The following is a 23872-nucleotide window of genomic DNA, read 5'->3' on the forward strand; positions in this document are numbered from 1 at the left end:
TGAGGCTGTTTGGTGTGAGATACAATCTAGCAGAACAAAATATACAATTGGGTGCTGCTATAGACCGGGTGATGGAGTGGATGGTGGGAATAGTATGCATAAGCAAATAGAAGAAATGAATGGAAGGAGGGTAATTATTATGGGTGATTTCAATTATGGTAACATTGACTGGAAAGAGGAGAGGGCACATGGGAGGAAGGAATTGGATTTTATGCAGTTATTAAGGGACAACTATCTACGGCAACATGTATTGGAAAATACCAGGGGGCAGAGAGTGCTGGACCTAGTAATTGCAACTGAGAATGTAGCTGTAACGAACATGACCATGTTGCCACCAATTGGTGAGAGTGACCATAAGGTCATGACTTGGGAGGTGGCTAAAGGAGTCGAATTTACAATTAAGACAGGGTATATGTGGAATTACCGGGCTGGTAAGTATGACAAGCTTAGGTGTGTGCTTGGCTCAATGCCATGGCATGTAAAACTGCAAGGGCTGGATGTTGATGGTGCATGGGAGGTGGTTAAGAACTGTTTGCAGGAGGCAATGGTTGACTGTATACCAAGAGTCCGAATAATAAATCAGGTAGGGGTTAAATGGATGAATAACACTATTAAGCTTGAGCTGCAAAAAAAGAAACAATTGTGGAGGGAATTTAAGGAGAAGGGTGACCATCAGGTGCATGAACAGTATAAAGCTCAGGCCAGGATGGTAACAAGGGTGGTAAGAAAAGCAAAAGCAGATTACGAAAGGAAATTGGCCATGCAGGCTAAAGAGAATCCCAAACAGTTTTTTCAATATGTTGCAAGTAAAAGGAAAAATGCTCATGGTAGAATGATCTTAAAAAATGCTGAGGGTAGGGAGGTAACTGAATCAGTCGATGTTGTGGAATTACTGAGCGAGCACTTTGCAAGAGTATATCATCCAGGTGGTGGCTTTGCGGAAATGGAGGAACCAACAGCTTATACTGGAATTGTGATGAATGAGGTAGAGGTAACTAGTCTATTACAGAACCTCAATGTCAATACATCTGTGGGATTGGATGGTATACCAGCTCGTGTCGTACGTGAAGCGGCCAAAGAATTGTCAGTGCCCTTGACCATTATGTTTAATTTGAGCCTCAGGACTGGGTCAGTCCTAAGGGGGTGGAAAGAGGGGAAAATAGTTCCACTGCACAAAGGTGGTTCCAAGGCTGCTGTTGAAAATTACCGGCCAATCAGCATAACAGGAATCATTATCAAGGTCTTAGAGAAAATAGTCAAGAGGAAAATACAAGATTGGATAGAAGAAAATGGGATACTGTATCGGGGACAGCATGGTTTTGTGAAGGGTAGGTCATGCCTCAGTAACTTGCTCACGTATTATAACACAGTGACGGCTGAACTGGATAAGGGTAATGGGTTTACAGTGATTCTGCTGGACCTTGCTAAGGCCTTTGACAGGATACCACATGGAATTCTAATCAGTAAATTGCAGCATATGGGAATGGACATAGGATTGGTGAGATGGATAGGAGGGTGGTTGACGGAGAGATATCAGAGAGTGGTTTACTCAGGAGTAGAGTCCACTAGACGGCCTGTGACTAGTGGTGTACCACAAGGATCTGTTCTTGGACCACTGCTGTTTAATTTGTTCATAAATGATATAGGAAAGGATCTGAGAGGAACAGTTCATTTGTTTGCGGATGATGCGAAGTTGGGTAGGGCAATAGTGAATGCAGATGACGTCAAAATTTTGCAGGATGATTTGGATAGATTGGAGGTCTGGGCTAGGGAGAATGGATGTCAATTTAATGTGGCAAAATGTAAGGTTATGCATTTTGGGGTGAAAAGATGGGAGGCAGTTTACTGCATTGGTGGAACCGTGCTCCAGGAAATTGATGAGGCACGAGATTTAGGAGTGTTGGTGGATAAGGAATTGAAATTTAGGGGACACATTGCAAAAGTGGCCAAATCAGCTCATCAAATCACTTGGTTGCTGAAGAATACGTTGACAAGCAGAGACAAGCAGGTTATTGTTCCTCTGTATCGAGCCTTGATAAGACCTCATCTCGACTACTGTGCTCAGATTTGGTCACCTAGGTTTCTTCTTGATGGGGAGGAGGTGGAGAGGATCCAGAGGCGAGTGACCAAGATGATAGCAGGTCTGTGGAATGAACCGTATGAGAACAGGTTGAGGATTTGTGGGTTGCAAAAATTGGTTGATAGGCGGAGGAGGGGAGATATGATTGAGACATTCAAATTACTGAAGGGTTTCTATAAAATTAATTCAGAAGATATTTTTGAGAACAGGGCTGGTTGTGGGAGGACTAGGGGACATCCATGGAAACTGGGCAAAAGTGTGGTTAGTAAAGGTGTTAGAGCTGGGTTCTTTACTTTTAGAGTAGTGAATGAGTGGAATGCGCTCCCTGAGTCTGTGGTGGATGCTGTGACAGTGAATGAGTTTAAGGCGAGGTATGATAGATACTGTATGAATGTCGAATAGTTGTGATGAAAATGATTTGGGGCCTCCCTCGATGAGTCTAATGACTCCCTGGAGTTGCCCGTAATAATAATAATAATAATAATAATTCTTGATCTTTACACCTGGGAAACATGCTTTGTCACTTTCTCATTAAATACATCTCTTGTCATCGAATTTCCATACTTTCTTCCTATTCCCAGTTACATTTTTATCCTTTTCCCGATTACTTTTTTTTTTACTCTTGTGCTACATGGCAATCGTTTCTCCAGTCAATGTAGCTCAAGTTTTTTCCTGTGAATGACTCCAACTAAGTGTGCTAATTTTCTCCTCACTATTACCTCATCATCCACATTATTTTCAACCACTTCCTTCACACACTCATTCATATTTCTTACACTATCATTCACTCTTTCCACTATATTCTTCATAACATTTTCACTATCTTGTTTTACATCATTAACATTATTTACTTTCTTTTGCTTATAACACAACTTGCATTTCTTGCACTTCCTCATGAAATATTTCTGACACATGCTCTATCCACCCTTGCTTTCATAACAAACCATTCTCTCTTGGAAATAAGTGCACTGAACACACACACTAAATCGCATGAAATTTCTCATATTGAAATCGATAAATATCAAAGTTTTGGCTGTTATTTTTCTTGTAAACACTGGTGCCAAGTAGAACACTTTTTAAACAATATCGCATAACAAGATTCACAATTAAACAATCACATTCATCTACACAGTCAAAAATAAAGAAAAAAACCACCAATAATGACTAGCAATATTATGAATAATTACTAAAATCCGAACAAAACGTGCACAACACTGCTACTTCAAAGTATGGCGCTAATGACCACTCATATGACGAACACTGAGTTATTGGACCTTTGTTTCATCAAAACAAAAATATCACAAGCACAAAGTTGTGATAAATATTATGAAGTATACTGGACCTTTATGGTCATGATATTTTTGCTCTGGAAAAACAAACTCATGATGAATGATATTATTTAATGGACTTCGTGCTCACAAAGGAGCCATTGTAATTGCTGATTAAACATGAGCAATTATCATGGGTCCATGATTCCTGAGTCATGCAAATAATTTCAATAAATCAGATTTTTTCTGCTACAAATTGGTAATAGTCTGTTTTCTCACAGATGTTGACTACTGGAATTAACAAGTAAACAAAAACCACTGAAATAACCAGAGAAGATCACAAAGTATTTGATCCATGTGCCTTACCAAGTTTTTACCAAGGCTGCAAGCCTATTTTTAACATTCTACAACTATTACAGATGCTACTATAATAGCGGCAATTAAACCAATCAACTTGCTGATTAGTTCAGTTATAAACTATACTATGGTATTCTAATACTCGTGTCATTCATTATTACAGCAGGTTTATCTAGTTATTTCTGGCTCAGTACTATAGAGTTTAGTTTATTTACTGTTTCAACATGTAATCTTGTATAATTTTGAATCATTATGCCTATTCAAACCAGAACTGAGAAGATAAATTTCAGTAACAATTCCAGATATCAAATTATATTAAAATCTGTCCAGACAAGTAATAGTTATGTACATATACTAAATGTGCAACAAGAAGAAAATTAAGTGTTTATACTATTTCAAAATGCACCTTAAAAAAAAAAAAAAATTCCACAGAGATTACAAAAATGAAATGAGTTAGAAAACTACTATCTAGCATACCTCATGTGCCAAATACCATGAACTATTATTTAAATTAAGGGGATATTAAATCCCACATAGTTTTAAAACCGAATAAGAAACTCAAAGATTGGAATCAGAGAGTTTCTTGCCGAATATAGTAAACTATAAAGTATCGGCGACCACTGGCGTGAGCAAATGCAAGCGACCCTAGCACGTAGTGCAATACCGGAAATCTCGCAGCAAAGTCGGTAAATTCTGATCGCTATTCTTAGATATTTTCCATAATGTAAAAACACATTTCCTAGGAAATGTATGCTGTTATTACATTATGGTAGGGAGGTCACTACCCAGACCGGTTTCAGCCTTTTTTGAGGCTTCATCAGTGAGTAGCCTCAAAAAAGGCTGAAACCGGTCTGGGTAGTGACCTCCCTACCATAATGTAATAACAGCATACATTTCCTAGGAAATGTGTTTTTACATTATGGAAAATATCTAAGAATAGCGATCAGAATTTACCGACTTTGCTGCTAGACTTCCGGTATTGCACTAAGTGCTAGGGTCACTTGCATTTGCTCACGCCAGTGGTCGCCGATACTTTATAGTTTACTATATTCGGCAAGAAACTCTCTGATTCCAATCTTTGAGTTTCTTATTCGGTTTTAAAACTATGTGGGATTTAATATCCTCTTAATTTAAATAATGTTTTCATTGCCAAAATGAAGCTTATTAGCTCTTTATACTTAAGTACCATGAACTATTATATATTATTTATATTCATAGTCTCTCTTTAATTTATCCAATAAATAACATCAACAATTTATATAAATATATTATTTGAATGGTCCATTTTTCTACTAGACAGAGAGAAAACAATCTTTTAGGATCACATCACATCACACATTTAGGATCAAAATTCTGTCACTGCCAATATGAGAATTTCTCACTTATCTTTGCCTCACAAGCTCTTTTATATAGTTAACTTCATTACTGTTCCTCACTGAGTCTCTAGACTTTCTGGAATGACAAACAAATGTTGCAGCACTCACTTTTCAAACTGCTGAAATGTGCGAGTTCCTTGAGAGCTAACTGTTTGTGATGCATCTACTTTAACATTCATAGCATTAAAAAAATAATTAAATTCATATGCACTTACATCACTTAAAGACATACAGATATAACCAACTATTTCTAACAGAACCTCAACTAACTGCCACAACAACCATTGTTCAACTCAAAGATTCAAAGTGCATTTTGCATGATGAAAGAGAAAATGACAAACATTATTATCCTTTATTTTAAGAGGGGATTCTAATATCCAGTGATCAACAAATTAAGCAAAACCCTACTCATGATGCAAAAAAAATTTACTCGACCAAGATCACCTATTTTAATGACATATCCCAATAAGTCAATAGGAGTTCCTCAAAATGAGTGATAGTGATGTACTGTTGTAGATGCCATTTATTATTTTTATTAAATATATATATATATATCATCCATTCTGCATCTACTCCAGCTAGGCAAAATCCATGATATATTTGTTGAGCACTGCTAATATCCATTAGTGTTTTAAAGTCATTATTATCAATATTGATTTATTGATAATAACGAATACTTACACTTTTGTAATATTTTTTTTTAATGGCTTTTGATACTAAGTGAAAATGATTTTCATTTTTTAGTATAAAACCCTGCTTACCAGAAGTGAAGTGGCCTGAAAAATGTAGGCTATCTTGGGCTACTTTTTCTAAGCTATGAGAAATTTTCAAATTGAAAACTGTCTCTTTTCATGAAAAAGAAATAATTTTCAATGTTTCGGAATTCTTTACTGATGGTTTCTTTTTTGGAAAAAAACAGACACTATCTCTCTAGAGCAGGATTCTTAGATTTTCTACCTCATCCAAACAACAAGCATCAAGGCTTTAGGTTTATGACATTCATGAGTAGAAGGTCACTCTTCTGGCAGCACTACTAAAATATGTGCAGAAAAGAAGGGTTAGGGCTTATAGTGACTATTCCTACTGGTCTAAAAAAAATATTTAGTATTTATTGATATCGATTGATTAAAAAAGTGATTTCAACACAGAGTTTCTAATGAAGATATATGGCATAACTTGTAAGCTATTTGGTTTGGTTAACCCACTGCAGGTGAATCTAATGAATACAGCTTAGACATGACTGCTAATCCTTTAGGCATACCATAAAAATTACCTACCTCTTTATTCTGAAGAGCTGTTTGCCACCTCCATCTACGATAAAAAGCTTCAGTAAATGCACTATTAGAAAGAAGACTGTGCAAAGCCTTTCTAAGAGTCAGCAATCGATCATGAAATCCCCACATACCTGAAAGAACATGAAAATAATTTTCATAGCTTTTTTTTATCTAATTATAATTATAATTAAAATCAAAGTGAGAAAATAGAGAATTTTATATACTTTAGATTAGTATTTTACTAGTGCGAAAGTATTTTCCTTAATTAGTACACACAGATAATTGCAGAAAAATTAAATATATGCATTTTACATTGTTTTAGGAAAATATTCTGAATTAAAAACTTGATTTTTAACAAAAAAAACAAGTGGTAAAATAAAAAGACTGATATATGAGAATGGAGATAGTCCCTAGAAAACTGAACATATATTTAAAAAATAAAATAAAATAAAATAAAAATAAACTGGTGAGAATATTGAGAGTAGTTTACCTCTATAGATATACTATAATAATTAATATTTTAAACAGGAAGGGATTTAAATGCAAGCATTTTCTTATGAATGTAGGATGATTTTACTTCAACACATTTCTTCACTATATAAATTGCATAGAATATCCATGTATTCACATATATATATATATGTTACACAGGTGGATTTTTCATTGTCTTTTTCTACTTAGTGAATGTCAAGTACTTAACATGTGCTGTGTTGCACTACATATCACACATTGTATTAATCTATTAAGTTATATATATGCTTTCTATATTTCATGTCTTAATGTCACAGAGACATCAAGAGTGAATGTAAAACTAGGTATGCAAGCAAGCAATACAGAGGAGGTGGAAATAATTAGACTTAGAACTCCAGGTCCTGGAAAGGGTTGTCATCAGCAGCCTTAGTTGTTGAATGGGAGGCCATAATTATGATTAATTTTCCATATCTTAGGAAGTTGCACACAATCATTTAGACCAGGATGAGTTTTAAGATCACTTGCAGATTACAGAATAGTCACGTGCGTTTTGCTCATTGCCATAAAGTACAACGCTTTTTCCCATCTTCTCTAGGTAGTAACCAAGGTATGATTTGCAAACAACTGAATATCCCCTTTCAAATCTTTCGCTATATCATTAATGTACAAATTAAAGAGTAGTGGTCTTAGTACGAGGCCCTGGGGCACTCCACTAGTCACCCTCATTCACCTTGATTCCACTCCACTATACATCACCCTCTGATGTCTGTCTATCAGCTATTCCCCAATCCATGCCACCAGCCTCATATCTATTCCCATTTGTTCCAACTTATGTAATAATTTTCTATGTGGTATTCTGTCAAATGCCTTTGCAAAGTCCAGTAGTATCATGGTGTATATCAGTGTTTCTCAACTTGTAGTCCATGGACCATAGGTGGTCCGTGGACTACATGAGACAGGTGGTCTGCAAGCAGACTTAAATTAATTAAATAAATATATATTTTTTAATTATCAAAACAAATTAAAATTGAATAAGTAAAAATTATTGAAATCAAATGGAGACTTAAAAAACAGCAACAAATATCGTCAAAATGTTCAAAGGCGGAAGCAATAAAGCACTTTACTCTTTTTATTATTCGTCATTCTGCCCCTAAATTTGTAGCCACAGAATGACAATAATAAAAGAGGGATGAAGTGAACAATAATATAGTTTTCTTGCTTCCACCTTCCCTTGCTGTTTTGTCTGATTTGAAGTGAACATGTGTTATCCACATTTCAACCAATGGCTTGTTGTTTATTGATTTTTATTACTGAAGGTTTCCCTCCTTCAACCAAGGCTCAGTATATCCTGAGAAGTGCTAAGTGATATTTGGAGAAAGTGAGTTAATCCCAGTATTATATATTTAAATATTTTTTGGAAACATTTTTAATAATGGAAAAGTGCCTTAAAACTAGGACTTTGAAAAGAAGAGCAAATGAAACAGGGTGATGCCAACCTAATTGTGAATACAAGTGTTGTAACAGCGAGTAAATCTGATACTATTACTGAAGAAACTGAAGAAACAAGCAGTTCAAAGAAAAATACAGTAGGAAATATAACAGTTCATATTTGGAATTCATGTTTACTTGGTGTGGAGATGAAAGTGAACAGAAACCTTAATGTGTTTTGTGTTATGAAGTGTTGTCGAACATGTGCACGAAACCTGCGAAACTCCGACGACATTTAGAAACTAAACATTGTGATGTGAAAAATAAGCCAATTGAATTTTTTCAGCGACGCTTAGGGACATTAAATCATGGGAAAGATATAGTTTTGGCCATGGGTTCCATTAATAGCAAGGCACTGGAAGCATCCTGTCTCTTAAGTTTGCACATAGCGAAAACAGGGAAACCTCATTCTATCGGGGAAAATTTGCTACTTCCAGCTATAAAAGATGTGGTAAAAACTATGTTGATTTGATTCCTCTTTCAAATTACACTGTCGGTTGCAGAATTAATGATATGGCAGGTGACGTAGAATCTCAGTTAATCGAAAGAGTAAGAAGAGCCCTTATTATGCGTTACAAATAGACGAGACTACTGATGTTATAAGTGATGCGGGGTTAATATGCTACATAAGATATGCGCATGATAACAACATTCATGATGATATTCTGTTTTGTAGAACTTTGCCATCCCGAACAACTGGAGAAGAAATATTTCACACTCGCAATAATTACATAATACACACATGGATCCAGTGGGAAAAATGTATAGGCTCTGTTCAGATGGAGCTCGAGCCCTTACAGGCAGGTATAGTGGGGGGTTGTTTCTATTCTCAAGGAAGTAGCTCCAGATATGAATTGGGTACATTGTTTCATACATAGGGAAGCTTTAGCCTCCAAAGGAATGCCACCAGAATTTAAAACTGTGTTATATATCGCTGTAAAGCTAGTTGATTTTATTAAAGTTAGACTGTTAAATAACAGGTTATTTTCAGTACTCTGCGATGAATGGGCAGTGAATATATATAACTTTTGCTTCATTCTGAAATTCGCTGGCTTTCCAGGGGCAAAGTATTAACAAGGTTATTTCAATTAAGGCATGAAGTTTTATTATTTGCAAATGAACGTAATTCTGATTTTGCATCACTCCTTGTTGACGAAGCATAGTTATCAACACTATCCTATCTTTCAGACATTTTTTCAAAATTAAATGAACTAAATCACTCCCTTCAGGGAAATTCTTTAACTGTTCTTAATGACTATGACAAAATAAAGGCATTCTAGAAAAAACTGGTTTTATGGATTAATTATGTAAAAGACAGACAGTTTGCACCTTTTTCCAACACTGGAATCCTTTTTAGTAGAAAATGATATCTTTGTTGATTCTGAGTTTCTGGAAAGGGTTTATGACCACCTCAAAAATCTGAAATGGAATTTTGAAACATATTTCCCAAATAACTTTTATAAGAAATTTCTGTGAATTCGCAATCCATTTCAGGCTTGCAGTCACGAGAACAACCTTTCGTTATCTAAAAAAGAACAGTTAATTGAGCTTTCGAGTGACAGTGGACTTAAAATGCAATTCCATGATCTTGGTTTGGCTCGATTTTGGATCTGCCTTCAGTGAGAAGTGAATTTCCCGAATTATCTGAAGAAGCATTGAAAATCGTCATGCAGTTCTCTACAACTTGTCTTTGTGAGAAAGGATTTTCATTGCTCCTTCAAATAAAAACAAAATACAGAAATCGTCTTCGTGTGTGTGTGTGTGTGCGCCAATCTTCGACAGAATTTGACCAATATTGAGCCAGATATCCAGCAACTCTGCAAGGGCCGAGAAGCTCAACCACCTCATTAAAATTAAGTACTAACATAATTATATCATATTATTTATTTGTTTAATAAAAATTAAAACTTTGTTCAGTGATGATACACTTTTAATAGTTTACTTCCAATTTAATTAATTATGTTTCCATATGCATTCAAAACATGCTTTTAGATTTATTATGTTATAAATGGCCCAGTTTTTCCAAAATGTTGGTAATTCCTACTTAGGTTTTTAAAAAAAATTATGAAGAGTCAAAATGACATATGGAAATAAATTAAAAACACTAAGTTTATTTTTGAAGTAAAACTTTATTTCCAACATTCTAAAATGTTATTTTTCTTGCTTTTCTGTTCGCAAAATCGATGACATTGTCGAAGCCTATTTCATCACTCAGTTGCTGTTTTATAGACAGTAAGGCAAGATTTCTTTAAACACCAAAAAAGTGCCATCAGGGGTGGAAGTATAGCTGGGGGGACCCCCTCCACACACCTATGCCTCTGTAACTTAGTGATCCGTAGAATTGTTTCCTGCATTTTACTGGTCCTTGGCCTTAGAAAGGTTGAGAAACGCTGGTGTTTGTCATATCCTTTATCCAATTCTAGTGTCACCTTATTATAAAATGTGAATAAATTACTGAGGCAGGACCTACCTTTTACAAACCCATGCTGCTCCTATAGAGAATCATATTCCCAATCCACCCATTCCTGAATTTTACTTTTAATCAACTTTTCCAATACTTTAATCACCACTCCAGAGATACTAATTGATCTGTAATTTGCTACATTCTTGGAACAACCTTTATGTATTGGAACTTTTTCTACTCCCTTGGAACCTTGCCAGAGCTATCAAACAAATGGCCCTGTTACATGATTCTAACCCAAGAATTATTGACACTGACAGTTTTTTTCAACATCCTCCTAAGGAAGAAAATTTATTTATCACTAGGTTAGACTATAATAGATTTAGTTTAATCCTTTATCCCAGTGAGAGCAAACAAAGTTTGCGCCTGAAAATATCTTCAGGACTAAATATAGTGTTGTACTATCTTATCCAGTAAGTAGTGCAACACCAAGGCAACTCGTGGCAAAGGTGGAGCAAGCTACCAGGCACTTCTAACCCAGTATCTCCCATAATGCAAAACACATTTCCTATGTGGATATGTATACTGTTATGCATTAAAGGGATTGGCCATCTCTTTAATGCATAACAGTATACATATCCACATAGGAAATGTGTTTTGCATTATGGGAGATACTGGGTTAGAAGTGCCTGGTAGCTTGCTCCACCTTTGCCACGAGTTGCCTTAGTGTTGCACTACTTACTGGATAAGATAGTACAACACTATATTTAGTCCTGAAGATATTTTCAGGCGCAAACTTTGTTTGCTCTCACTGGGATAAAGGATTAAACTAAATCTATTATATCCTCCTAAGGAAGAAGTCTACAGAACTATTTCTTATAGTCAAGGTATTGCTGAAAAGTGTGGCAAAGATTCTGAGGAAATTTCAACTCATCACCACCATTTAAAACACCTTTAAAACATATCAACCAAATGACCATTCCAGGAATTGCAGTATGAGCACAATAAAAATGTTATCTTTACTTGTATTAAGTTTTACACACACCCAATAGTGTTTTATCCTAGTTACTACATGACTGCTCATTTATTATAATGCATGCATTTTTCTCTTCTTTTGTATTCAAAACTTTATAATTATTGTTCAACTCGCAATGATGTTTTACAATAAGTAAAATGAAATATTTGTGATCAACAAATATTTATTTTACTGTGAAATATCTGTTTTGTATTGAGTGTTATTAAAATGTCTAGAAAAGTAGATTACTTTTCTAGACATTTTAGGATCCTGGGAAATGTTGGCTGCTGATGCAATGGGATGCTATATTTGAACATTGATTGTGGAGATAAAGATAATATCATAATTTTTTTTTTTTTTTTTTCGTAAGTGGTTGGTTAGAATGTTTCAGATTCATATCCTTGATGCTGCATTGACTTCAAAATCAGTATGCTGTTTATCAAAAGAATGAAGCATCAGTATATAAAAAATTGAACTATTTCTTATGAACTTAAATATATACAATAGATACAATTCGCTATAATGAGATCTGACATTCCTTTTCTCTATAGAATTACAATTACTAAATTAATTTCTACTATTCTTTATATCTAACATTTTAATATATACAAATAATTAAATGGCCATTCTAGGTATTGCACCGTACGAGCTCATTAAAATTTACATCTTTCACTCTCCGATTCACAGTTAAATACGATTCTGAGAGATAACATCGCCAAACTAAACATAGCATTCAGCTGAAAGTTCTGTAGTTTCACTTGGCCATTTGAGAACTTCCTTCGCAGGATTTATTTCATTGTTTTTACTCATTCAATCTTTCATTCTACTCTCTCAAATTCCTTAGAATACATTCAAAGTTAAAAGGTCTCACTTAACTAATATACTTGCATATGTCTTCCTTTAGAAAGCAAGTTTCTTTAAAGACATCTTTCTTTCATTTTTCTGAAGCAGGCACGAAGAATAATCACTCAGTTTAAAGACAACAGGAACACATTTAATTGAGCAATTCCAAATGCACTTCCAACAAAAGGGACATTACTACATATCATATAACTTGTTTTTCATTAAGAAAAAAATATTCTCTTTAATCTATGAATTCTTGATACATTATTTTGTCCTTCAATATTATTAACTTCGCATGTTTTCATTAGAGAGTAGTTAAAGATAAATATAAAAACTTTTCCAAACTCAGCAATTTAACTTGGTAATTTATTCCACCTTTCTTGCCTGCCTACTCATTTGCTAGCACTCTTCTTACTCAGAGACAGCTAGTCTAAAAATAATTAATGCACATGCCTGTTACTAATATTCAAAGCAAAACTCAAGTGATAAAATGGCTGCCATTATTACAGTGCTCAAACATTATTATAAGTATCACCATGCAGTCACAAGACTCATTGTGGAAGATCCATCATTCACACAGTACCTATCATACTTCTCCTTAAACTCATTCACTGATGAAGCACCCACAACCACCTCGCAACCCATTCCACCTATTCATCAATTTTCCAGCAAAAAATCTAGTCTTAACACCCTTGCTAACCACACTCTTATACAAGTTCCAATGGTGACCCCTTGTTCTCTTCCTTCTTGCCATGTACTGAAAAAGATCTTCAGTGACAATCCTATAAAATTCCTTTAATAATTTAAACGCTTCTATCATGTCTCCTCTTTTTTGCCCATCGGCTAATTTTTGAAGCCTACAGACATGCCACAATCTTTTGTCACTCAGTTCTGGATCCTTGCCACAACTTCATCCCCACAGCATCCTAGAGTCCAGATCTGTGCAAGGTAGTAGTTCATATGTGGGCCTTATACAGGGGAACAATAACTTCTCTATTCCTGCTTGTTGGTGTTACCACTGCTCTTCTCAGTTTAGCATCATCAGCAAACAACTGAATATTTCCTGTATCACTGATATAAGAGGGTGGTCTGAAATGTTCCTGGCCTAACAATGAAAAAACGAATTTATAATTTCAAAATTATTTTTATTTCATAATTTCCCTTAAGACTAACACATTTATTCCAGCAATGCTCCAGCGCCATAATGCCATCCCTGCAGTGGTTCTCAGTAAGATCTGCAAAATACCCCTCTACAGCTGCAATAATCTCTTGATTTGAAGAAAAATGCTGACCAGCAAGAAAGAGTTTTAGTTTGGAGAAGAGATAGAGGTCAGAGGGAGCCAATCTGGGGAATAAGGTGGATGTTCCAACAATTCATAGTGCAGATCCCTTAATTTTCCCATTGCCAAAACACCTTTGTGGATAGGTGTATTGTCCTGATGAAAGATGGATTTTTTTTCTTCTCCAAACCAGGTCTTTTCTCACAAATTTTTTCGTCTAGTCTGGTTAAAAGATCAAAATAATATTCCCTGGTTATTGTTTTACCCTTTTCAAGATAATTGATAAAAAAATGTCTTTAGCATCCCAAAACACCGATGCCCTGACCAGTGGCATACCCAGAAGGGTATGCCACTAGTCAGGGCATCGGTATGTCAGATTGTCATAATAACCTGCTTTGTAATTCCACACACATCTCTTCCTAAGAGAAAACTCTGCATGTCTGGCAATATTCAAGGTAAACTACATGATCACTTTCTCCAAGCTAGATATTTTGAATGAGCTAATTTGAATTACTGAATGAGCTAAAATGCTCATTTAGTAATTCAAATATTTGGTGTGGTTTTGTTACCTCCCTATCATCAGCACTTAAATTCATCCTTCCATAGTCATTCCTTCTTTTACTTGCCACATAGTGAAAGTACCTTTTAGAATTTCTTTTGACCTCATCATCTAGATTTTTCTCATAACCAGCTTATCCTTCCATACCATACTGGTATGGAAGGCCAAATATATCTCTTTTTAACAGAAAATTCTGCATGTTAGCAATATCCCCGATCACAACTACATGATCACTTTCTCCAAGCAGAGGTAGCATAGCTAGATACTTTGCTGATTTAAAGAAATCATAAATTTACACAGATTTGATTTTTGTCATTATGAAAGTTTATTTGTCAAGGTAGTTGGATAGAGCTTATTTAACACTCTTAAATAAGCTTGACTTTTAAATCTTTAACCTGTAAATCATATTTAGTTTAATCCTTTATCCAAGTGTAAGCAAACAAAGTTTGCACCTGAAGTATCTTCAGGACTGGGGCAATTGGTAGGGAAATATCAGTTCTGCACTGCTTCAACCTTGGTATCACCTCTGAGTCTGGCTCCCACTGAAGAGACCTCAATAAAGGTCAAAACTGGTCTGAATAGTGACCCTTCCCATAATGCATAGCAGTATGCATGTCTGCAGGGAGATATGTTTTGCATTATGAGATACTAAGGAAAGTCATGAGAACTTTGTCCACCTTTGCCACAGTGCTGAAGATACTTCAGGCACAAACTTTGTTTGCTTACACTTGGATAAAGGATTAAACTAAATATATAATTTATAGTCTAACCAAGTGGGAAAAAACTTCCAACATCTTTCTCTAATCCAGAATAATTTAATAATAAGGCGTGACACCTTTTGGCAACTGGCATATGGAAATACGAGTTTTGCATTGCTTCAACCTTGGTATCGCCTCTGGGTCTGGCTCCCACTGAAGAGACCTCAATAAAGGTCGAAACTGGTCTGCGCAGTGATCCTTCCCATAATGCATAGCAGTATGCATGACCGCAGGGAGATGTGCTTTGCATTATGGGATACTAAGGATAGTGATGAGAACTTTGTTCACTTTTGCCACGAGTTTCCCCAGTCCTGAAGATACTTCAGGCATAAACTTTGTTTGTTTACACTAGATAAAGGATTAAACTAAATATACAATTCATAGTCAAACCAACCAAGTGGAAAAAACTTCCAACATCTTTAACCCGATTTATCCTTCTGACTCTAGGTATACATTCAGCATTGCTTTCTTCAAACACTGAAAGCCTGACCACCTCCAATGTGCCACTGCCATCTCTCTCTCTCTCCCTTCCATCTTATCCCATGGCTCTACGGTAATAGTGTAACAGTAATACAAACACTACTATAAACAAATGCACTAATACAATAATACACACACTGAATTTCTATGTTATTCCCTAAGGATTACAACATTACAGTAAGCAAGTTAACTAATTAAATACATTTAAGTTTATTTTGTATCGCTACTGCTTAACATGGTTGTGTGATATTGCTGATGCATATAACTGCATTATGAAATGCAAACAAATGTGTGTGCGTAAATTTACTTATACAATTCTCATAAAATTAACATTTCTCATTAATTTTTCACTCGGTGTGTGTGTGTATAATTTGACCAAGATGATAGCAGGTCTATGGAATGAACCTTATGAGAACAGGTTGAAGATTTGTGGGTTGCAGAAATTGGTTGATAGGCAGAAAAGGGGAGATATGATTGAGACATTCAAATTGCTAAAGGGTTTCTATAGGTTTAATTCAGAGGATATTTTTGAGATCAGGACTGATGGTGGGAGAACTAGGGGACATCTATGGAAGCTGGGCAAGAGTGTGGTTAGCAAGGGTGTTAGAGCTGGGTTCTTTACTTTTAGAGTGGTAAATGAGTGGAATAAGCTGCCAAAGTCTGTTGTGGGTGCTATGACGTGAATGAGTTCAAGGCAAGGTATGATAGATACTGTGAGAATGTCAAATAGTTGTGTGGACATAATGTTTAGGGCCTCCCTCGATGAGTCTAAGGACTCCCTGGAGTCGCCCGTAATAATCGTAATAATAGTAACAATACTATATAAAACATGAACATAATAAGTAAAATGATTATGTGAGATTTTTAAAGAGGAACATATTTGCAGACTGCAACCAAACAAACAAAGAAAGAACACATTAGTATTTCTGAACCAGATGGAGGCTTTGAAGTAGCTGTGTTGAGAGGATTTTTATTTATTTATTTATTTTTAATGCTTCACACAGAAATTGCTTCATATTGATAGCAGGTAACCTCAATCCTAGAACTGAAAATAATCCAATTCCAAATATTATAGGTAAATATCAAGAAATCTGCATAAATAATAATGGATTTCAATAATTTTAAAATAACTGCCACCATTTTTTAAGGGAAAAAAAATACACACAGATACATGTTACACACAAATGTACTTGGAACGCCTGGAGAATAAGATCTATAATGTTTATATCATTACTAATCACAAACTATCTCCTTGTGTAAAAGATGTACATGTTTACAGAGTAAACAAAATCATTTCAGAAGATTACGTAATAGTTTTTAAATTAAAAACTAACAAAATGGAAAAAAAAAAAAAAAAGAAAAAACAGGAAACAGGAAAGTATAAAATATGTCTGTTACAAGAAAAAACCATCAGAATGTTATATCAATTGAAATCATTATACCACTTTTTTAAAAAATACCGATCTCATAAGTGACAGGTAAAAGAACCTATAGAACATTAGAGCCATGTGTGGGAAATGGATGAGGGTTAGGAAAGAAGAAATTTGACATTTTTCTTGAAGAACTGGAAGTTGTAGTTGTTGGGGAGAAGTTCATAAGGAAGGCTATTCTAGAGAAAAGACATATGGAATAAAAGAGAAAGGGGAGAATCAGGTTTGGTGTGTTTGCAGTTGTACTGAAAAAGGATGTTGGGCAGTTGTTGTCCCAGTTTTAGCATGGCCGACAGAAAGCGGAAGAATGATGGTTGCCAGTTCAATAGAACAGTGCTGAAAGAATGAAAGAGACACAGAGATGAAACAGTGCATTAGCGAGATAAAGATTGAAATGAGTCAGCGAGGGAGAAACAACGTATGAACCAAATTGCTATCAGTAGACAGCATCAAAAAATTTTAGGAAAGTTTTAGGTGCACAACCCCAAACATGTGAAAATATTCCAAGGATGAGAAGATTTGGGATTTTTATAGTTAGTAAATGTATCTTCAGTGGAAAAGAATGCCTAGTTTTTTTTTTAGAGGATGAGGAAGCTAATGATGTGAAGTGTTTATGTCAATTCAATTGCTCTCCTTCGACTGAAATATCAGTCCAAGGAGAACAATTTCTTGTACAGTAAAACCCCGAAGTTATGCGGTAGGTGGGACCAACAAAAAGCACGTAAGTCGAATTCGCGTAACTCTGGGTATAATTTTGCATGTAATTTATATATACAAACATACAATTGGGACTGAAGGTTTACAAAAACACCTATATTTTTTAAGAAATATAATCATAATTGTAGTTTTTCGTACATAAAAAAAAAGAAGTTGGCTCAGTTAAGTAAGTTTGAGCGCGATTAGTAGTTGGAAGGGGACCAATCGTTCAATGCTGTTGGCACACTCTCCCTCGATGAGTCTTTGGACTCCCTGGAGGTGTCAAATAATAATAATAATAATAAAAGTTATTTCGATGTCGATGGTTTCATAAAATCTAATAGATTCATCTGACAGCATAATGTCTTTTTCTTGTCACGCAAAATTTCTTCATAGCAAGCTAATGATTTTTTATTCCTTACCTTGTGGCTACAATTCTTTCGACGTTAGAATCTATGTCCTCCAAAATCTGTAAACCTTTCTTTTATGATTGTTCTTACTGTGGATTCCTGTAGATCAAACTTCTTTGCTAGCTCACAAATTTTCATTCTGCTTTCAAAATCCTTAATAATGTTGAGTTTTGTTTCCAAAGTCAATGTTTTTCTTTTCTTGCTAGCTGTAGAAGAATCAGACTTGCTTCTTTTGGACGACATTATTAATGTGATAAAATTTTTATCAAGAACATAACATTAAACAATCACAAGGTTTGTAGACTATAAAAATCGTGTATGAATGGAGACCGCAAAACAGGTCAGCGTGTGTTCACAGCATGTGCAACACTGGCGAATGCGGCTGGTGCCTGAAAGATACGACTAGTGGTGAGGTGTGAAGCGGGATGGGAATACATACATATAAGAAGCGGCGTAACTCTGGATTCGCGTAAGTAGGGGTAGCCTAAGTCGGGGTATGACTGTATATATATATGTAGATATGTGCTTCTTCTGTTTCCTTTGTTTACAAAGGAAACAGTACAAACATAAATATGAGAAATTTTCTCACCTAATTAGCTGAGTGGTTAATATACCTGCTTTCCAACCAACAGGTTGTGGATTAAATCTTGCAGTGGGCATGGATGATTCTGATCACCTTCAGTGGTAGATTAATATCACCACCTGGTACAAGACCATTACCTGCTTATTGGATCCTAGGAGGGCACAGCTTGAAAAACGTTCATAGTTGTTTCCAGAGAAGAGAACATAAAACAGAAATACAAAACATACAACAAAAAAAAAAAAATACAAAAAAAAAAAAAAAAATGATAGAAAAATGATAAAATTCCTCACCCCACCACAGTACTAAAATACTATAGGTTTACGACCTTTCATGGGTGGGAAACACATGCTTAAATAAAAACAGAGTAAAAGAGAGCTTATCTAAGATTCTTGGAATAGATTTGTTAATAATAATCATCATCAAATTCCTGCCATATACCCTCAAGGGGTACAGGATATGATAGTACTACATGAACATCATTACTTACTTCCTATCTACAATTTTCCTCCAAATCAGCCTGTTACTTGTCAAGACTCCAACATTGTCAGATCTTACATTTCTATCGTCTAAGGCAGTGCTTCCCAGACTTCTGGATGTCAAGGCACCCTTTGCAAAAATTAAAATATTTCACGCCCCCCCCCCTCGAAAAAAAATCTTAATAGAGAGATATATTATTATAATATTTATTGTATTTATATTCAATACAAAACATGCACAGCGAATATTGCAAAAATCAAATGCATATATTACATTTTTTGCCTCTTACCGTTTGGTTCTGAAGACTATGAGGGCTGTTCTGGTAAAATATGAAATACTGCCCTTTTTTTTTTTTTTTTTTTTTTTGAGTCTGTTTCTGCTTCTTCTGATTGTTCGCGGGATTTTTTATTTTTAATCAGCCACTTATCCATCTCAGGGTTAAAGTTTTTAACGTAGAATAGATCAAATAATATCATCACTTAGCGATACTGGCACACCACAGACTGATAACATGAAATTAGTTAATATTACTTTTTTTCCCAAAAGGGAATCCCCGGACCAGGAACATTTTTCTCTTTTGTGACTTTTCTCCCTTTACGGTAATTAAGCCTAACGCGAAACAGACAGCAAAGGCAAGTTATTAATACGTGCATATGATTGGTGCGGTATTAACAAAAGATCACGCAACCGAAAGATAACAGATTAGCTGACAATTGAGTTGAAATGCTAACTCTCTTCAACTGAATTCGATATGTGAAACTGCCATAACATTCATTTTATATATATATATATATATATATATATATATATATTACTTAGTTTAACACTTTTACGAATTTTAACACGTTCGGTTGAATTTTATTGCTGCCTTCGGAAATCGAACTCGCACACATCGAATTAATAACAATAGTTTTTAGTTAGATACTGTGTTTGCCCATGCAACATATGGTTTTGTTTCAGTCTATATAGCATAGTTTCTGTATGAGGGACACATGATGATTCATTAATTAGTGTGTTTTTATCCCAGTTGTCTCTAATTGCACTAGTTGTTGAGAAATATATTACACAGACTGCTCATACCTTATTCACTGGCATAATAAAAGTACTTGTTTTGATTGCCTCTGCAGTATAGTGGCTGTTAGGGAGGGGTGTTGTTTACCACTGCAAGCGATTTACTATCTCCCCACATGAACTTGCTTAAGCTTTTCTTCACGTGTGAAGTATATGAGAAACTTTTATTGGTAACAGAAAACTAGCTCGGATGACAGTGATAATATAAAACGAGTTTTGATATGTATATAAAGTCCATATCAACAGTCCCTGATTACGAACGCGTGATGAAAGGGACAGGAAGATTTGGAGCTTCCCTGGAGAGCATTCGAAGTAAATACAATTAACCACTGCTTTGAAATGAAACATACGAATAAGCAATATTTACTAATTTCATTAAGTGCCAAAATACGCAGAAAGCAAAGTTTGTGAACTAACACCAATGTGTGAATTTTTCTATTAAAATATAAAAAATAACAAAAAAGAAATAATAAATAATAAAAGTTAAAAACGTTTCTTTTAAAATAAAAAAAAATCTACTTAGTCTTAAAACATTTTAAATTTGTTTTCATTATTTCACGGCCCCCCTCAACAAAACCTACGGCCCCCAAGGGGGTCGCGGCCCACAGTTTGGGAAGCGCTGGTCTAAAGGCACTTTGTACCGTATCAATCCACCTATTTCTTGGTCTTCCTCTGGGTTGTTTTGTTGCCAACCTGGCAGAGAACACTTGTTTTGCTAATCTTTCCTCGCCCATTCTGTTTAAGTGACTCTGTTAAACACATTCCTGGATGCTCACGATATCAAGTTCTTTCCTAATATCCTGGTTTTTAATATGATATTGCCATTGACGTCATCTGTTCATGCCTCTAATCTTTCTCAGGACTCTCATATCAGCGGTCTCTAGTCTTTGGTCAAGTGTTTTACTTCAGAGCCAGCTCTCAGATCCATAAGTTAAAACTGGTTTGAACACTGTCTTGTATAAAGCTAATTTTGTATGCCGACTAATTTCTCTTTCCTATTCCATATGAATTTATTCAACTGACTTCCTACCATACCAGCTTTGTTGATTCTGTTGTCTATTTCTATATTTAATTTACCATCTTCACTAAAAATTGTGCCTAAGTAGCTGAAATATTTTACTTGTTCCACAGGTTTTCCATTCACAACACAGTTGACATTTTCAATGATTCTGCCTATTTTCATTGTTTTTGTCTTTTTATTGCTGATCTTCATACCATATCTATTACAAACAGTTATTCAATTTAGTCAGTGAAACTTGCATACTAGTAGCAGATTTATTTAGAAGTATAACATAATCTGCATAAAGCAAATAGCTGACATTAACATCTCCAATTTTGATATCATGTTTAATACCACTTTCCTTCATAATGTGATCCATAGAGATAATGAATAACAGAGGGGGATAATATACATCCTTGTCTGATACCAGATTTAACATTAAACCATCTTCCTGTACTTCCTTCAATTTTAACTGCTGACTTACAACTCAAATAACGACTAAGTATTGCTTGATATAATGCCCCAATGACACCATATAACTGTAATGCATTGAATAGCTTCTTTGGACATTAACATCTCCAATTTTGATATCATGTTTAATACCACTTTCCTTCATAATGTGATCCATAGAGATAATGAATAACAGAGGGGGATAATATACATCCTTCTCTGATACCAGATTTAACATTAAACCATCTTCCTGTACTTCCTTCAATTCTAACTGCTGACTTACAACTCAAATAAAGACTAAGTATTGCTTGATATAACTGTAATGCATTGAATAGCTTCTCTCTCTCTCTCTTGGCACCTTGTCATATGCCTTTTCCAAATCGACAAAACTTAAATACAGATCTTTGTTATATTCCCATGATTTCTCCACTATTTGTCATAAAGTGAAGATCTGATCCTGACAGCCTCTATTTGACCTGAATCCAGCTTTTCCTTCACCAACTTTTCTTCCATAATTCTTCTCAACTGTTTCTCAAGTATACTTGCTTGCATAGATCTTGCCAGGAACACTCAGTAGGGAAATACCTCTGTAATTCTCACATTCAGTTTTATTTCCCTTTTTATATATGGGCACTATGAGAGCTCTACTCCAATCATCGGGAATTCGTCCCTCTGTCCAGGCTTTCTGAACTATGCAGTGCAGCCACTGTAAGACTCTTATACCACCATACTTTAGCATTTCTGGTCGAATATCATCTACTCCTGCTGCCTTTCCACATTTCAAGCCTTTGATGGCTTTTTCTACTTCAAGTATGGATATGTATTCCTGACTGCATGTCTGGTCAGTGTTTTTTACCTCTGTGCCATCACTGCTTGTTTCATTTAGCAGTTTTTCAAAGTAATTACTCCATACTTCAAGGATATCTTTTTCTCCCGTTTTCATGTCATCACCTTTATCATCTCTAACTCCTTTTACAGCACTCTTTCCTCCATTCCTAAGCTTCTTCCACAACCCCCGGAATATTTTGCTACCTTCTTGATATTTATTTTCTATGTTCTTGCCAAAGTCCTCCCATGACTTTTGTTTAGCTAGTTTTACACAGTGTTTAGCTTTCTTATATTTGTCTCTGTATTCTCTAAGAGCACAAGCTGACTTATTTGCCAGGAACTTTTGATATGTTTTCTTCTTTTCTTTCACTGCCTCTTTAACTTCCTGTGTCCACCATGGAGTTCTAATTTTTCTATCCTTGCAGATAACTTCACCACATGCCTCTCTAGCTGAATCAATCAGGGTTTTCTTCAAGGCTTGCCACTGAATCTCCAAGGTTTGGTTCCTGTTCTCAAACGCTTTCATTTTTTCTTGAATAATCTTTGTGTATTTTAGTCTACAATTCACATCTGAGAGCTGCTCAACCTTTATTTGCTTTAAAACTTTCTTACATGTTATTCTTTTCAATATGAAATTCAATTTTATCCTGCTCAAGTCCAAATAGTGATCACTTACAATTTCAAATCCTCTGTACACTCTGGTGTCATGCACCAGGGAGAAAACATCACTATCAACAATAACATAGTCAATGAGACTTTTCTTATTCCTTGCCTCTTCTCTCCATGTGAATTTGTGCACATTTTTATGTTGGAACATGGTGTTAGTAATAACCATTCCATGTCCTGAGCAGAAATCCAACAGATATTTGCCATTATTATTCGCTTTGCTCTTTTCTCCAAATTTTCCCAAAATATTTTTTTATGTCTGACAATCATTTCCTACTCTGCTATTTAGATCCCCAACAAGGACCAACTTTTCCTTTTTCATTGTGTCAGTTGCTTTTTCTAAAGTCTCAAAAAATTCTTCCACTTCTACCTTAGTAGAACCTTCTGTGGGACCATAGGCACAAATAAGCCTCATTGTCCAGTTGCCCATTCTCATATCTGCCCACATTATTCTACTTGAGACTGCCTGCCATTCAAGAAGATTAGCCTCGTATTTTATGTTTAATACTATGGCTACTCCTTCTTTTCCTTGATTGTCGTTGCCTGAATATAACATTTTGTATTTATTGCTCAGAAAGATCTCACCAGTTTTGTCTTTTTTGTTTCAGTCA

The 23872-nt window shown here is 35.3% G+C and overlaps 1 protein-coding gene across 8 annotated transcripts in view; it reads right to left on the reverse strand.

Annotated features, from left to right (window-relative positions):
* The window catches only part of LOC150099713 (OTU domain-containing protein 7B-like), a 258534-nt gene that overhangs the window by 97995 nt on the left and 136667 nt on the right, over positions 1-23872 (reverse strand). For all 8 annotated transcript variants that reach the window (XM_090403711.1, XM_090403710.1, XM_090403708.1 and 5 more), the window contains one exon: positions 6359-6486. In XM_090403711.1, coding sequence (XP_090259837.1) covers positions 6359-6486 — 128 coding nt within the window. The remainder of the gene's footprint in view (positions 1-6358; positions 6487-23872) is intronic.

This window comes from Typopeltis vanoorti, chromosome 14 (genome assembly GCF_054136105.1).
Source record: "Typopeltis vanoorti isolate ZY-2024b chromosome 14, IOZ_Tvanoo_1.0, whole genome shotgun sequence".
NCBI classification, from domain to species: domain Eukaryota; kingdom Metazoa; phylum Arthropoda; class Arachnida; order Uropygi; family Thelyphonidae; genus Typopeltis; species Typopeltis vanoorti.